Source organism: Marasmius oreades, chromosome 8, assembly GCF_018924745.1.
Source record: "Marasmius oreades isolate 03SP1 chromosome 8, whole genome shotgun sequence".
Classification (NCBI taxonomy): Eukaryota; Fungi; Basidiomycota; class Agaricomycetes; order Agaricales; family Marasmiaceae; genus Marasmius; species Marasmius oreades.
In genome coordinates, this window is record NC_057330.1 from 2,108,912 (window position 1) to 2,124,425 (window position 15,514).

Consider the following 15,514-nt stretch of genomic DNA (forward strand, 5'->3'; position numbering starts at 1 on the left):
ACACTTCTTGAGTCTTGCTGTTGCAGAAGACGGTTTGGGAGCCTTGAACTGAAACCTCACAAAAGTGTTCGGCGAAGTTAAATTCGAGGGGCCAGTCAAAGAGTGAACCAAGACCACGGATCAATTCTTGAGAAAGCTGAAGGCCATTGGCGTGGAGTTGGAGATACTCCAGCACAATTTTGGGATTAGCAGCAATCTTGCAAACCTTGGCTTCCTTGTCGAGGATGTTCTTGCGGACCAGGGACATAGTGTCGAGAAGAGACTGAGTGGTGGCTGAAAGGCAATCATGGGTCTCCAAGAGCCGGACAAGCTCGGCCATCCGTTTCTGGAAGTCTGGAATAATGTTAAGTTTTTAGAAAGGAAAGGAATAATGGATTACTTACGTGCAGGAGTGGGTCCATCCTATTCACGGACGTGGTCCATCTGTGTGAAGGCTTGCACTTGAGGCAAGATCCAATTGCAGAGGTGGCGATGTGTCTTGCACCGCTCACACTTGGATTTGCCTAGATAGTTGCATTCTGTGTTTGAGAGAACGCAAGTCAGACAAGGCATGTGATGCTCCTAAGGAAATTTGTGAGCAAAAAGGGATAATTAAAATGGGATGGTGGACTTACTGTAGACATGGTATGTCCACTTTCCAAGACCTCGCAAAGCCTCGCCGAGTTCAACGTCAAATCAATAAGGGATTTCTAAGGGATGATTAGAGATCTATAGAAGGGATGAGGCAAGGTGGACTTACCAACGGCCACTCTCACTAGAGGGTGCTTAACAGTTGCAATTCCTGGAAAGATTATAAGACAAAAGGATTTAAAGGATAACAGAAGACTTACCATGTCAGTCCAACAACCTCGTGTGGGTTTCTTAATGGGAGGAGGGCTTGCAGAAATTGCTCGAGCTTTGCCCTTGTAAGAAGCTGGAGTTTTTGCTGAGATAGCGCTGACTTTTGATGGACTGGACTATAATAAATGGCAAGTTAGTACTGGAAAGGAAAAGGATGGAGCACGTACTATGGTGCTTCTGGTCGAAGGACAGTCGGAATCGGGGTTTCAGAGACCTTCTCACTAACTTCACGAGGAGTCTGTAACCAAGATTAGTGATGGCCCTTTTAAAAGGAATAGAACACTTACTTTTGAAATGACAGGCTTAGGGATGGGCCAGGGCTTTGGTCGATTCGGGACTACGACTTCGAGCTTGCACTTGTTGATGGAACCTTTCTGACAACCTCGCTTTGAACGAGCCAAGGGCTAGAAAAAGATTAGAAGTGTTAGAATGATGAAGAGTTAAAGACTTACAACGAGCGGGGACGAGCGAAGTTGATCGACTTCGGACTCGCCAGAGTCATCGTCCTTAGGGTCTTCCTCATTGGCCATGCAGATCAGTCGCTTCTTCAGCCTCTGTCACAGACTCAGGTTCAGTAGTAGTGGCTTTGACTTAAGGAAAGGATTACTAAGTAAAAGAAAGAGAGGAAGGAAGTCGGACTTACATTCTTTGAGGATCGGGTATGCTTCGCCTTCTTGGAAGGGGGAGGAACCTCCTCGACCTTGATTTTGCAACTTGTGGAAGGACTTCAAGCCTTATTTTTTTTACTGGAGCGATTGCACTTGGGAGCCGGTTCTTCTTCAAGGATTTGTCGGTACTCCGGAGTCCAAACGTGAGGCTGAAAAGTAGATGAAGGGAGGGCTTTGCGAAGAGAATTAAGCGGAGGAAAAGTCTTCAGATCGCAAGGGGGCTTTAAAAGGATAGTTAGTTTAGTAACGGAAAGGAATACAAAAGGATTACGCACCATATGAAAGCTGTCCCAGCTGGCAAGCTGAGCAGGTGTCAATACGCCAGATGAGCTCTGAAACTTGGGAGGCGCAAGTCGAGCAATAGCAGCGATTAGGCTCCCAACCGAAGCAGGGAAAGAGCAAAGATGGTAGTAGTCTTGGAACTCAGAGGCAATCATGTCCTAAGGAGTTTGTTAGATGGAATAAAAGGAAAAAGGAAAAATACTTACTAGGTCGTTTTCTTCAAAGAAGAAGGCCCGGTTGATGAGCTTTTGGCGCTCTTCACTCTGAACTTGTTTTGTCAAGGCGTCTTGGAAACATTGGTGAACACGATAAATGGGCGAAGTATACCACTCAAGAGTCAACCTAATATCAGAGCTACGGGAGTAGCACCAACACCAAATCAACCCAAAAACTAGTAAACCTCCGTGTAAAGTCTATCAATAACTCCACACACCAGGAAAGATTGCAAGGGTGGACTGCTTGGCAAAGGTTACGCACAAGATCACAGTCTCAGTATCATATGAAGGTCTTATGAAATCAATGTGTAACTGCAAGTGTAAAACACCACAGCTACAGGAATTCCAGGGTTTGTAGGGGCTCTGTTTATTGTCCAGTGGACTAAGTGGGACTATGAATTTCGTCTATGGTAAGACTAATTCGAACAATTGGAGACTATTGCCCTCGACGGACACAAAAACTAAGTCCTCGGCGGACACGAACGCTAAGACCCTCGACGGATCACGAAACAGTAATCAAGACCTCGGCGGCCTACGGACGGATAGTTCTCTAGTTTTTGACCTCGACGGTCTCGTATAGTTCAAATCAAATCTTATCGTTTCACTGCACAAAGACAGGGCAAATCTCTCTATTGGTGTCAAGAGCAGTTACTCACGGGCAACCCACTCAGGACTTTCCTATGCACGGGTAGTACTTTTTTATCTACAGATACATGAGCTGCTTTTATACTACTTCTACGCTAGCTTTGTAATCCTATCTCTACTTGTTCTATCTCTAAAAATAATGCACCGTAGCTACGAATCCATGCGGAGTCTTATCGCTAGGGACTGCTACATGTGCAGAATCTTGTCTACGGAGCTTTTCCGTATTTGAATCATATGTTTTGGACCAGTCTGGACCGTTCTTCATTCTTGTTTCAGCATGTAGAATGGACCTACATAGGTGTACCATGTGGTATTTCCTGCCTATGGACCTTATCCTGCATTGCGATGTTATCAAATCATATGAACTTTGTGTGTCCAAGTAGTTCCAGCATATGGATCCAGAGTTCCGAACTCCTGTAGCACATGAACAGCGTGGACTCCGAGATCCGATGTTCATTCCTGCCTGGTTCCTAGGTACTCTATCTGTGATCTGGGATCTGTATCATGTCTTTTTGTCTTTTCCTCAGATTGGGACTCAATCTCTGGTCATATCAAATTTCTCCTAGTCTGTGTGGTCCTATGTCCGATTTCTTGTCAACTAAATCCCCCGTAGAAGTAGGTACTCCTAGTATGAAGGTCTTTTGACTCCGTTAAGTTCTGCTACGAACGGTTCTGTGAAGACTACAAGTCTTCTAATAGTACAATCCCTTGATATGCCAGTGCATAGTAGAATGTAGAGAGTAGAACTTGGTGAATTACTGCTTAAGTCCTCTGCTCATAGTGTTCTACAGGTTTCGAACGGTCATACAGTTTTCTGACACGATCTACGGCTCTCTCTAACTGGTCTAGCTGCGCCTACGGCACATTCTACTAGCGGCCCTAGCTTTAACTAGCAATTCGGGCTCACTCTAGTTCTTAATACGATAAATATTGCTCCATAGCACTGTTTAAAGTGCAAAAAGAACCTTGTAGCATAGTCAACTAAGTTGCATTATCTCCCCCAAACAAAAGAGGACTGTCCCCAGTCCATCTACAGACTGAGTACAACATCATCTTCTATCATTTGAATTGATCTACGGCGCTTTCATTTGGTAGTACTACTAAAAGCCTTCAAAATGGCCTGTAGATCTACTTAATCTTATCTACGGTGTACACTCTAGTGTACAACTGTCAAGTCTCTGACTTAGAGAAATTTTGAGCTCAAGCTCTATGCTGACCAGCACTAATGTTCCCAAAAAGGAAATGTTCCGACATCAAAGTGATTTTCCCACGCCAGAACTCCTACGATGCAATGTTCCGTCGTTAATTACTTCCATCATTTCTTAATTATGGCCTCATCATTCTGTAGATGATTTCAACAGCCTCAAGGCTTTAATTTCCGTAGATCTGGAATATTCTACAACATTCTGCAATGTTCTACGGTCATGTGCTGGTTCATATGTTGGATTTGGCTATAAAAACCGCAGCAGTTGGACTTAGCAGAAATTTTCATTCCTCCCTTCTCCCACTACTCTACGGTCGCTCTTCGCTGCCGCTCTTCATATCTTCTTTGCCACTGTCCCCAATGTCTTTGAGGTGAGTGGGGACAATCTACGGAGGCTTCGGAGTCTGCTCCGAGGCCCGTAGATTGTTTTCGCTTTTCTTATATGTTTCTGCGGTGTCACATATTAACGTGACGCCATAGATCGTATTCAATGCCTTCTAAACAAGACAAAGGCAAGGGCAAGGTGCCTGCTACGGAGCCCTATGTTCCCTCCGAGATCATCTTCGGTGTGCTGGAATCACAACTCCAACTCGTGCACCTATGGTTCGGGAGTCTTAACAATCGTTTAATTGCCAAGGTCATGGAAGAACCAGAGATGTTCGAGGAGTTCCGGAAGCACAGCAGTCTCTTGGTAAGTTTTGGATCTTATTTCTGCTTAATTCTTAATCTAATTTCGCTGTAGGGGGATCTACGCCGACAAACAATCTGCTTGGCACCTGCTGGCTGGATATCGCCTGCCTTCTCGATGCTGGCTACGGCTTCTGAGCTGGCCGACCGATGGCGGGTTCCCTACGATGACTGGATGTTCGATGAGGAGGACCGAGCTGCCTTGATCGAGGCTTTTGGCGTAAGTCTTCCTTTTCTTCTCATTTTATATTCTCAATTCATTTTTGTTCCAGAGATTTGACTTTGACCAGGATATTCCAACCTATTATCTGCCTAATGCACCAAGGTCAGAACCTCTCCCTACGGTAAGATCGTCTCATCTTCTATTTCAGCAACTTAGGCTAAATCCTTTCGGCCGTAGCCTCTTCCCCGCCTAGTTCCTGCTGTCCCAGGGGTAGCTTCAAGCTCCTGGGCCATTATGGGTTCATCCCTAGCGACCACTGCTCTTGGTTCATCCAGGGCAGCTGGCACTTCTTCCATTTCAGTTGCTGGACCGTCCAAACCAGCTCAAAAGCGCAAGGTAAGGTTCATTTTCATTTCTCTTATCGTTCTAACTATTGTTTCTTAGGCTCCGGATTCATCTACGGCCGGTCCTTCGCAACCCAAAAGACCCAAGCCTTCTAAGGCTTTCGTCAAGAGAGTAGCTTTTGAAGAGTCGTCATCTGAGGAGGGTTCTCCACCTCCTAGGGTGAGTTCAGCCTTCATTTCCTTTCATGTTCCTTTATTAATTTTGGTTTTAGCCTTATCAGACTCGATCTCGGGCGAAGAAAGCTGCCGTAGCCTCCGATTCCGAGACTAGGGTGGCCGATCAGTCATCCGAGCCTTCGCCATCCTGTGTCAAAGGAAAACGCAAAGGTCAAGGGTCAACTCCAAGTCGCTCTGGAACTTCCATAGATGATCTTTGGACATCTTCAGCTCCTTCCCATGTTTTTCCCGAGCGTTGGATCGGAGAAGCTCGCAGTAAGTTTCTTATCTCTTTCGTACTCTATTGAATTCTTACTCCTTAGCACAGATATGGACTTGCAGTTCAATTTTGGGGAAGCAAAATTGAGCTTCAAGTCGATCGTAGCCGCAGGTCGCTCTGTCTCATTTGTGAGTTCGTTTCATTTTGTCATAGTTCATCTCATCTAATTCATATCTAGTTCGATCGTCTTTCCCCATGCAATCGATGCACGTACTTTGGCTATGCAGACTGTCACCCCATTTGGGCTCCGAGTGGGAAGACTGGCCGTAGGCCAACTTGCCAACGGTGTTTTTCGGGCAAACAAAAGTGCTCATACTTTGATTCCGATGACTCTCATACTGGAGTGAAGAAGATTGAGATTACTTTGAGCAACAACATCCGTAAGTGTCTCATTTCTTCCGTAGATCATATCTAATCGATGTTCCAGTTCTTGCCAAGATAGTTCACCGTCTTCAGCGCGAGTTCAAGGCGTTCAACCAAGCTCGAAGGGCTCAAATCGCAGCTTATGATTCTGGCCGGCTCATCTGGCAGGATATCCAAGAGAGTCAACGCCTGCTACGGGCTGCTGGTCGTGACCCAGTCGAAGTTTTGAAGGGCCTCCAAGATGACGAAAACTTCAAAATGACCTCGGACCAAGTCAAAGCCCTTGGGGAGGTACTCGGCTGGCCTATTACTGGTAACCCAGTCCCTGTGGCCGTCGACAATCTACACTCTCCACCCGCTGAAGGTGAGGCTGAGGAGCCTGCTCCTCTTCAATCTATGGTTCGTAATTCTTCTTTCATTTCTTCTAATTTATGTTTCTTATCATTTCTTCTAGGAACCCCTGCCTTCATTACCTGAAGAGGTTTCAGTTCCCATAGTCGCTCCTGAGCCAGAGCTCGAAGTTCCTGGGGAGGCAGAGGAGGAAGAGGATCAGAGTTCTTCTTCTGAACCTCCAGTTGAACCCGTGAGTCCTTCCTTTTATTCATATTATTTTAACTTCTTATAACTGCTAGGCTGAGCCTACAGCAGCTATGCTCATCAACAATGAAGCAGAGGAGGCAGTAAGTCTGTCTTCTATCCTCCGTAGACTGTATCTAAAACATCTCTTTTCTAGAGCACTGACCATGACTCCAGCACTGGTGAGGAAATCAAAGTCCCCGCCCATCTTAGCAGGCGCAAGCTGAAGAGCAAGATGTTTTGGGCTAAGCGTAGCCAAATGGCCAAGCTCAAGAAGCAGGCTACCTGGTAAGTAGTCTCTTCAACTATTGTTCTTTCTTATTACTAACCGTTCCCTAGAGTAGTGACTTCTACAGGATCGATTTTTTTGTATTCAAGGACAGACTTTTCTGCCTTATCATCTGATCTTCTTATCTTGTATCAATAGCTTACATGTACTGTAGCTTTTTCTTGGTTCATCTTGTACTGGACTATAAGTCCTCCTTTCTTGTATTTTTGGTACGCGCTACGGCGCCTAAATTCTCTATTTGTACTATTGTCATATCTTGTATTTCAAATTAAAACTTGTTTGATTTGACAACAGTGTGAGCTAAGTTCAAACTAGTTTGACTTGAAACTCTACTTGCTAAGTTAAAGTCTCATCAGCTGTAGCTCACGTATCTCTATGCTCGGAGTTAGATGAATCTATCCGTAGCACATTGTTCAATCATTCTAATCACTATGCATCTCTCGTGTAGGTTCTCGCTTATAAGTTTTTCTTAAGCAATGGTTATCTTTTCAGGATCCGTAGGTACACCTGTATGTTCATGTAGGTGTTCAAATCGCAAAACTTGAATCTACGGTCAAATTTTCAGGAACCTAAGGAACCTCTCCCCCAAACAAATGAGCAGTCAACTCCTGTTGACTAGATGTTGGATCCGGGAGTCCTTTAGGACCATAAGGTAGAGAAAGTCATCTACGGCTGGATAGTAGAGCGTAAAAGGTATAAAAGGTTGATTGTAGATAGTCAATTCTTCACTACCCAGCTCTACCAGCATTCATAGTAACCAATTCTCAACTCTTACATTCTCATATCATCTAAAACATGTCCACTCGTAGCGAATTTGTTCCCACCAAAATCTGGGTTGAACGCGCTGCTCCGATCGTTGAACAAGTCAGCCAGTTGCGTCCCTACGCTAACAAGCTGTCCGCCGAGCTGTTCACCAAACAGCTTCTTGACGTTGTGGTACATTCAGCACCGCTCTTTCATCTCTGTTTCATTGTAATGCTTCTGCCGTAGGTTCAGACCAAGCTCCAAAGCTACCAGTCTGCTAAAGACAATGTCGCATTCGATCTTTATTGCAACGTCGTCACGATGGTCACCGCCGACATCGAACAGTTCTCTCTCGATAAGAGCGTTGACTTCGCAAAGGCCAAATCCTTCTACATTGAGATGTGCGCTGTGTGCAACAAGGCATCTGCTATCAAGCGCAAGAATGGCTCTTATTTTATTAATCTTTCTAAATTTTGATATTGACTTCGCCGTAGGGAGCTAGCTCTTCTCGCAATGAAGCTACTATCGAAATCTCTGATACTGAAGAAGCAAACACTAAAGTAAGCCCTCCAGTTCATTCTAAACCTATCTATGGCTCAATCCTATTACCAGAATGACAACTTCAAGATGAAGGATGCCACCAAAGGTAAAGACCCTATGAAAATTCGCATTTCCAAGAAGAAAGAGGTCCATAGATCGCGTTATTCGTTTCATATAAATCATTTCTAATCTTTCCGTAGATCGAAGCAAAGCCTGCTAAGAAGGCTCGTATCGATAAGGCAGGCGTAGACCTTACGCCTGAATCCGAGGGTGAGTGTCCACCTTGGGACCGTCCTCTCTTTATTCGCGGCGGTAGCATCACTTATGACAACTTGTTGGACAGAGGAGAAGAAATGCAGAGAGTCTACACATCTCTCTGTACTCAAGGTCATAGCCAGCATGCTGGCCCATTTTGGTATGGACTCCCTTTCTGCGTCCGACCTTGCCGCCATTCAGACCCTCCTCCGTACGGAGGTCAATGCATCGGCCTTTTCGATCCTTCACCAAGGAGCAGCGTACCGGGCAGCCTATGAAAAACTCGTCGAGGCAAATCAGCTAGTCCTTTCCCGCCTCGCCCTTTCCGTCGAACAGTCAGCTACGTCGACTTCAGCACAGGAGAGGTCTACAAACCAGCCTACTGAGGCGTATGCAGGTGCTCCCATGGAGTCTATTCAGTAGTGTATCTTTCTGTAGATCATTCTTTAAACAATGGCTGGCTGTAGCGATAAACGGTGTCCACTCCTTTCATATTACTGTCATTTTGTATCATGTGCACTAGTTAGATTTTATTAGAATCTAACTGGATTTTTCGGTTTTATATGTTCAGTCAGATCTGAGAAAATCTAACTTTCTTCTTAGTGGACCGAGTAACTCTGACTGGATCGTCCATTGGATCCTCAGATTCGCTAGGTAGCTCAATTTCATTATCATTTTCTGCCGTAGCCGAGGCATTACCATTCAGCCTCAGGTTTTGAGCTTTGTCAAAGATGTAATCCACTCCAAGTTCGTACTCAGTTGGTTCATCTTCGTTAGCCATGGCTTCTAACTCATCTTTAGATAGCTGAATTAAATCTTTTATTTCCGTAGGCAGGTTAATGTGGTATCGCGCAGCGTGAGGTAGGATGCAAAAGGCTCCATATTTTCCTCATAGCAACGTTCCATCCATTTCTGCTAAGATATAAGAGCCACCTTTAGTATGTCGAATGACTACACAAGGCCCAAAGTATCTAGGGAACATTTTCCTATCCAAGTTCTTTTCAATAGCGGTATTCCATACTTGAACCAAGTCTCCGGGTTCAAAGTTTAAGGGTTTTATAGTGTGCATATATTCCGGTTTGTACTTGATCAAGCATCTACACTTTTCTTCTGTAATTCTATCTTGCATAGCTGTTACATGCGTTCTGTGTTTAGCCAGAGCTTGCGCTTGAAAGCCAATCAACTCTTCTCAGGATAGACACCTATTGGGTAGCTTTACTAGCCACGTAGATTCCACAATATCAAGTGGTAGTATAGGTTCTGCACTGGTAACAAAGAAGTAGGGTGAGCAACCTAGGTCTTTCCTAGTTGTTACTCTATCCACCCACAAAATATGCTTCAAAAACCAGTACCATTTCACAAGGTCTCCAGCTACAGCTTTCGAAAGCGTGCTCCGTAGATCGAAATGCGCTCTCTCAATCTTTCTGTTTGCTTGAGAATTGTACGGTGAAATCTTAATGCTACTGACACCGTATTTGTCCATAAGCCACCTTGCCATAGCAATCATTTGTGGTGCATTATCCGTAACAACCTCCTCGGGACAACCCCATCTACTAATGATATCATCAAAGAACCACTCTGCGAGTATTCTGGCTGTATCACTTTGAACAGCCCTTGCTTCAGACCATCTCGATAGCGCGCATCGTCCGTGAACAATCAGTTTACAACTGTTACTAGCGGGAGTCATACTTAAAACATCTACATGGATCACTTGGAACAGCGACGGAGTGGGAGTAACCACTGGAGGTATCCTCAACAGATCGAGCCTTCGATCCTGGCATTCTTGACAGCTATGGACGAACCAATCTATGTCCTTATCCATATGCAGCCACCAAAATCGTTTCTCCATGATCGACTTAGTCGCAAACATTCCTTTATGTCCCAGATGATCGTGACTTGCTACGAGCATCCACATCCTCTTATCAGGAACTACATACAACCTATGTTGCGTAGAACCATCCGTAGATTGTTTGTACAGTCTCCCATCGGGGTCTAGAAAGAATTTTGATCCCAATGTAATGAAACTGTTCATTTCATTTTTAGGCAACTCGCGTACAAAATCTGCTTTGTGATCTAGAAGCCACTCTTCAATTTGCGGAACTTTCTCATCGAACTTTTTAATCTCATTCGTATATTCATGTATAGGCTTATATGGATGAGAATCATTCCAATTGTCATCTACAGCAGGTGGGACCACTGGTACTTGCTTCAGAAATGTTGAAACATAGTCTGGAGGTTTCCGTAGCGCCCAATTTCTTATCTTATCTACAAAGTTTGCTTCTTCTACGGCGGACCGTAAGTCTTCTAAATAGCAAAAGACAGATGTAGCCAACTTTGGTTCTTTCTCAGCTAATGAAACCAAATAACCTGACCGCGGATCTATATCATCCTTGAACGTATCAATGTCAAAAGGTTCATCCTCAATTCCATCTCCCATTCGAAACTTTACTGGCTGACCATCATCGTCGACCAGCAATTCTTCCTATCCTTCTGGTCTAGGCATAGATATCCCACCAGGAGGAGGCCTCGAAAGTCCATCTGGACCATGTACAAGTCCTTTAATATGAACTAGTTCAAAGTGATAGAGTCTGATCTCTTCTATCCATCGGTTAATGCTAGCATTCAGAACACTATCTGGATTGTTCAACATTCCTTTGATGTAGCTGGCATCTGTTTCTACGCTCAATGGTCTACATCCAAAAGTTTGATACTTTGATGCCCATAGCGCCATAAGTAACCTGTAGAGTTCTCTTTTCGGTTGTGAGAAGCATGCTTCTCTCTCGTTGAACATTATAGACCCAAAGTAGTTGTAGAACTTCATCTTTGGATTTTCAGGGTCTACTTGGTACAAGTAATAGCCTACACCTTGCCATGACAAGTCTACAGCTAAAGTGATACCCGTCAGATTCTTATAGTCGATGGGCCGTAGCGCGGGTGCGTCACGGATTCCATCTGGAACCTCTCGGACAGCTTCACAAGCTTCCTCGTTCATTTCAAACGGTACAAAAGCTCCAGTGAGCTTATTCAATGGTCTTGTCTTCTTAGCGTGGTCCTTAATGAACATGCGCATTTGTCCTGCAATCCCCAGAAATGATCAAATATCAGTTTTGCTTCTGAAAATTTTCGGATCCCAAGAGAGAATAATCTCTGCAAACTTCTCTACAGGTTTTTCACTGTCGTAGGACACTCTATGACCTACTACCATTCCTTCAGCGCAACAAATGAAAGCTTTCGGACCTGAGAAGGTACCTCCTGCATACTTCATTCGCTGAACTATTCGATTCATGTTCTGTAAATGCTCCCAAACGAATCTATGGATGCCTGGATTTTCAAGGATCATGTCAGCCTCCGTCGGGCAACTCATATCTAGTACTAGGTCCTCATATAGGTACGTTGTCAATGTATGGTCTAGTAACATGAGGAATTTCTTCCCGTAGGATGTACGTTACATCCTCATGAAACAAAGGGACCGAATTAGTCCATCCCATAGGTAGTTTCACTAATCTATAGGGACCAAAGGGTGTTTGGAATGTAGTAAAGTCTCTCGATTCCTCGTCAATAAGCCTTTCATCATATCCAACCCAAATGTTTAACATTCCTATACATGCTCTTCCGGAAAAGCTACTAGCAATCTCAGCTGTTCCAGGTGGAATCCCAGAATGCTGAATCGTGACTGCATTCAATGGTTCTAATGAATGAACCAACTGTAGACTCTTTCCATCTTTCTTTAGTACCATGAACCACTTTGATCGATACGACGACGTAGTAGGTTCGTACACTCCTGCTGCGATTTTGTCTTTCAAAATCTGGCAGACTTCTTCGTAAATCCCAGGTGGAATAGGGATATTACGCTCAACCCAGGGCTTGCGAGGCAACACTGGAAACTTAATCGGCGGGAAGAAATCTGTACAAAATGTTCCACCTTCATCTGCACTCCAAGCGAATCCTTTCTCTTGAATTTTCATTAGATGGTGTACTAACTTCATTTCTTCAGGCTATAGAAAGCCTTCATTATGATTCTTTTCTATGATTTCCTTACGTTCGTCTGTATACTGTTCTCCTGGACTAAATTCAGGAGGGTGCGGCGATAGTACTGGCATCCCTTCAAGCGGATCCCCAGTAATATTCCTAAGAACTCAGAATTCTTCTGGCATCTTAGCCAATTGTGGTCAGACTTCAAGCACTACTGGCTTGTATTTTCCATAGACTGACTGAACTGTATGTTTTCCAAGTGCCATAGCACCTTGGGAAACATAGTTCTCATGCTCTATAGACTGCGAGCTACTCAAGAATGTGCTGTATGAATTTGTAGGAGAGTTTTCTCTTGGAAGCTTTCCTTCTAAATTGCGTAGAGCAAGCCCCATCTCTTGTACACATGCATCAAGTTTGATAACGTAGGCATTTAGAGAGTCCGTAGACGATAGAATCTCATCTATTGGGGTTTTGCCCATATAGAGGTCCTTAGGAAAGTTGTCTATAGTCCCATAGAGTTGCAACCATCTTTCCTTATAAAAAGCTAGTTCATTGAACAAAGTCTTTCCACGTTTCTCAGGGTCCTTAGCTAACATATCCAAATCCAAAGCTATACATTTGTTGGTTTGGTAGTGATTCTTGTACATCCTCTGATGATAGTCTACTAGCATAGATGCTTCATTTAGCATTGTATCAAATGCATTTTTATTTTCAACTGCACCCCCTACAAAACTTTGTAGTCGGAGCAATGGGGGTATCAATCTATTTGGATTTTCTTCGATTTTCAACGCATCAGCGAGATCCTTGAAATTTGTACTAAGCGAATCAACAAGTTCACATAGACTATGGGTATCTTGAGCCTTCAAGAGTAAAGCTCTGCCGTCTACGGCGATCTCACTAAGCTCATCTATCTTATCTTGTTGAGAAGAGTCCGATCGATGTGCCAATTTTTGGCTGTTGAAGCCTTCGAGGGTTGAACCTCTTCTAGTAGTATAAAGCAACCGTTCTTGTTCTGTAGATTCACCGTGTATGGAATCTAGGGAGTTTGAAACTGGTGCTGATGAATATAAAGAAAGAAAACTGTCCGTAGCACAAGGAGAAATAGAAGCACTGTTTTTGTGTTTTGTATCTTCTGTGTGTTTTTGGTCTTTTTCATTTATATCAATGTTTTTCGTCACTCTCGAATCAGACTGACTAGCAATCCTTTCAGTATCTGAAGCTTCTATGAAGGCTCCAGCCAGCTCTGTATGAGAGAATTTTGTATTTATCAAATTTTTATATTTTTCAATTCATGGAACACCATGAGCATCTACGGATATTTGTAGAGCCACCTCTCCTTGATCCTCTATCAATTCATCAAGGTGGGCTGAAAATTTGAAGATTCAGTCCCTCGTTGTTCTCTTTCTTTCTGCGCTTCCTCTGAACTCTGCGTCCGTAGGGTTGGTTTCCGCTTAGGTTTTATCTTAATACCTTCCCCTCTCATGTATGTAGGGATGAAACTTTGAATTCCCTTGTTTGGGCATGAAACTGTAACCCACTGGTCTCCATCCTTGAAGTTTTGCACTTTTGATTCCGTTAGGACATCAAAAGGTCTACCCAAGAGAATCTGAAAGGGAGCTTTCTCCACTACATGAAGCTGCAAGTATACTGTTACTTCACCAAACTTGAAAGGTACATTTCTGCACACTCCCAGTGTTGGTTTCAGTTGTCCGTTGGCAGACTGCATGTGAATCACTGAATTCGGATCCCATTGCAAGCCTAATCCTTGAGCAACCCATGCGTCAATCGCGATTATTTGCGATCCACCATCGATCACCGCTTCTACTCTTTCCGTAGAACCGTTAACCTCAGGAAATACACATCTGAGCCCCTCGGACAATCCAGCTACTATCACAACCTTCTGTTTTTCTTCAGAATCTAACTCGGTGCGATAAACTTCCACAACATCTTGGTGAACTACTGAACCCGCTTCCAATCCGTCTTCTTCCTCTTCCAAGGTTTCGAACGAATCTACGGTCTCAATATTATCTACTTTCACAAACTCTCCTTCTTCATCAAAAGGTTCCTCAGCCACCGTAGAGTCTTTTATCAGATAGTCTAACGTTTGAAGGAACACTTTATAGTTCTTCGTTCGAACATGCTTATTCCTCACTCGCTGTAGCAATGCCTTTTGGAACTCTTCTGAAGCTGTGAGCTTGTTCAAGCAAACACTAGCCAGATTGGCCATCATTTGGTCAATCAGGTCTTGAATCACCCGTTGCTTATATCTTTTTGTTTCAACATTTTGAAGATTTTCCGTAGACGCTTTCTTCACGTTTTCGGACTGAACCTTCTTAGATTTTGAAGTACCCCTGTCTTCAGGAATTACACTTTGGGGCAATACCAAATCCCTTGGTTGTGGGACACGTTCTATGGGCTGAATTCTATTGAATGCCCTTGGTGGCGGAGTAGAAGGACGTCTTTCGACCTGCGATGGAGGTCCTTCTTCATCTGATTCTGCTTCATCTTCTTCTTCAGAGTCCTCTTCTTCAAAAGGCTTTCTCTGGGGTATCACATATGGTTGTTTTCTTAAGAATGACGGCGTAGATATTACTACTTGGGGTTTTGGTGGTATTTTAATTTTTTTGGGGTCCTCCGGTCTCCTCTGGGTATCTCGAGATCTATCTCTCTTATCTGAGGAGTCCATCATTGGACCTTTTAGTTTTTTGAGCTGTCGCCTGACTGGCGACGAGTCTCTACCTCCAAAGCAGCAATTCTCTGTAACAAAACTTCTATCGTAGGCACAGATTGACGGTCTGGGAGATCATCATCGAGGTCCAAGTCTCCTTGTAAGAAGAAACTGGTCTTTTCAGCACCTGGCCATCCCTTCTCTCTAGTGATAGCTCTAATTCTGTCTGCTCGCGATTCTTTCTTCACTGGATCAGGTGGTGGGAGGTTATTCCCATCATACATCTCCAGTCTATTTGTATGTTCATTCTTAACTATCCACTTCTTCTGGGATAGCTCTTGCGCTTGCCTGCATTCTCTCCAGAAATGCCTGGGTTCATCACAAATAATGCAATTTTTGTCTGTAGGTGCCCTATATGGCTGCCCTGCAGCCGTAGAGTTGGATGCAATCTGGTTTGAAGGCCTAGATCCACCACTGCTCTGTCCCTGGCTTCCATTATGGTATGCCATAGCTTGCATATTCTTGTAGAAGTTGGGCTGACTGAAGTCAGGCATCTTCTTAGA

At 44.0% G+C, this 15,514-nt stretch overlaps 1 protein-coding gene across 1 annotated transcript; it reads right to left on the reverse strand.

The window, feature by feature from the left end:
- Window positions 1-754: 754 nt before the first annotated feature.
- Window positions 755-1,945, reverse strand: E1B28_012624 (uncharacterized protein; the record flags this gene model as incomplete). Its single annotated transcript, XM_043157755.1, has 8 exons — window positions 755-781; window positions 831-951; window positions 1,008-1,078; window positions 1,128-1,244; window positions 1,293-1,394; window positions 1,484-1,553; window positions 1,602-1,729; window positions 1,784-1,945. 8 exons carry the CDS (start codon window positions 1,943-1,945, stop codon window positions 755-757), a joined length of 798 nt encoding a protein of 265 aa, XP_043005123.1.
- Between the last annotated feature and the right edge of the window lie 13,569 nt (window positions 1,946-15,514).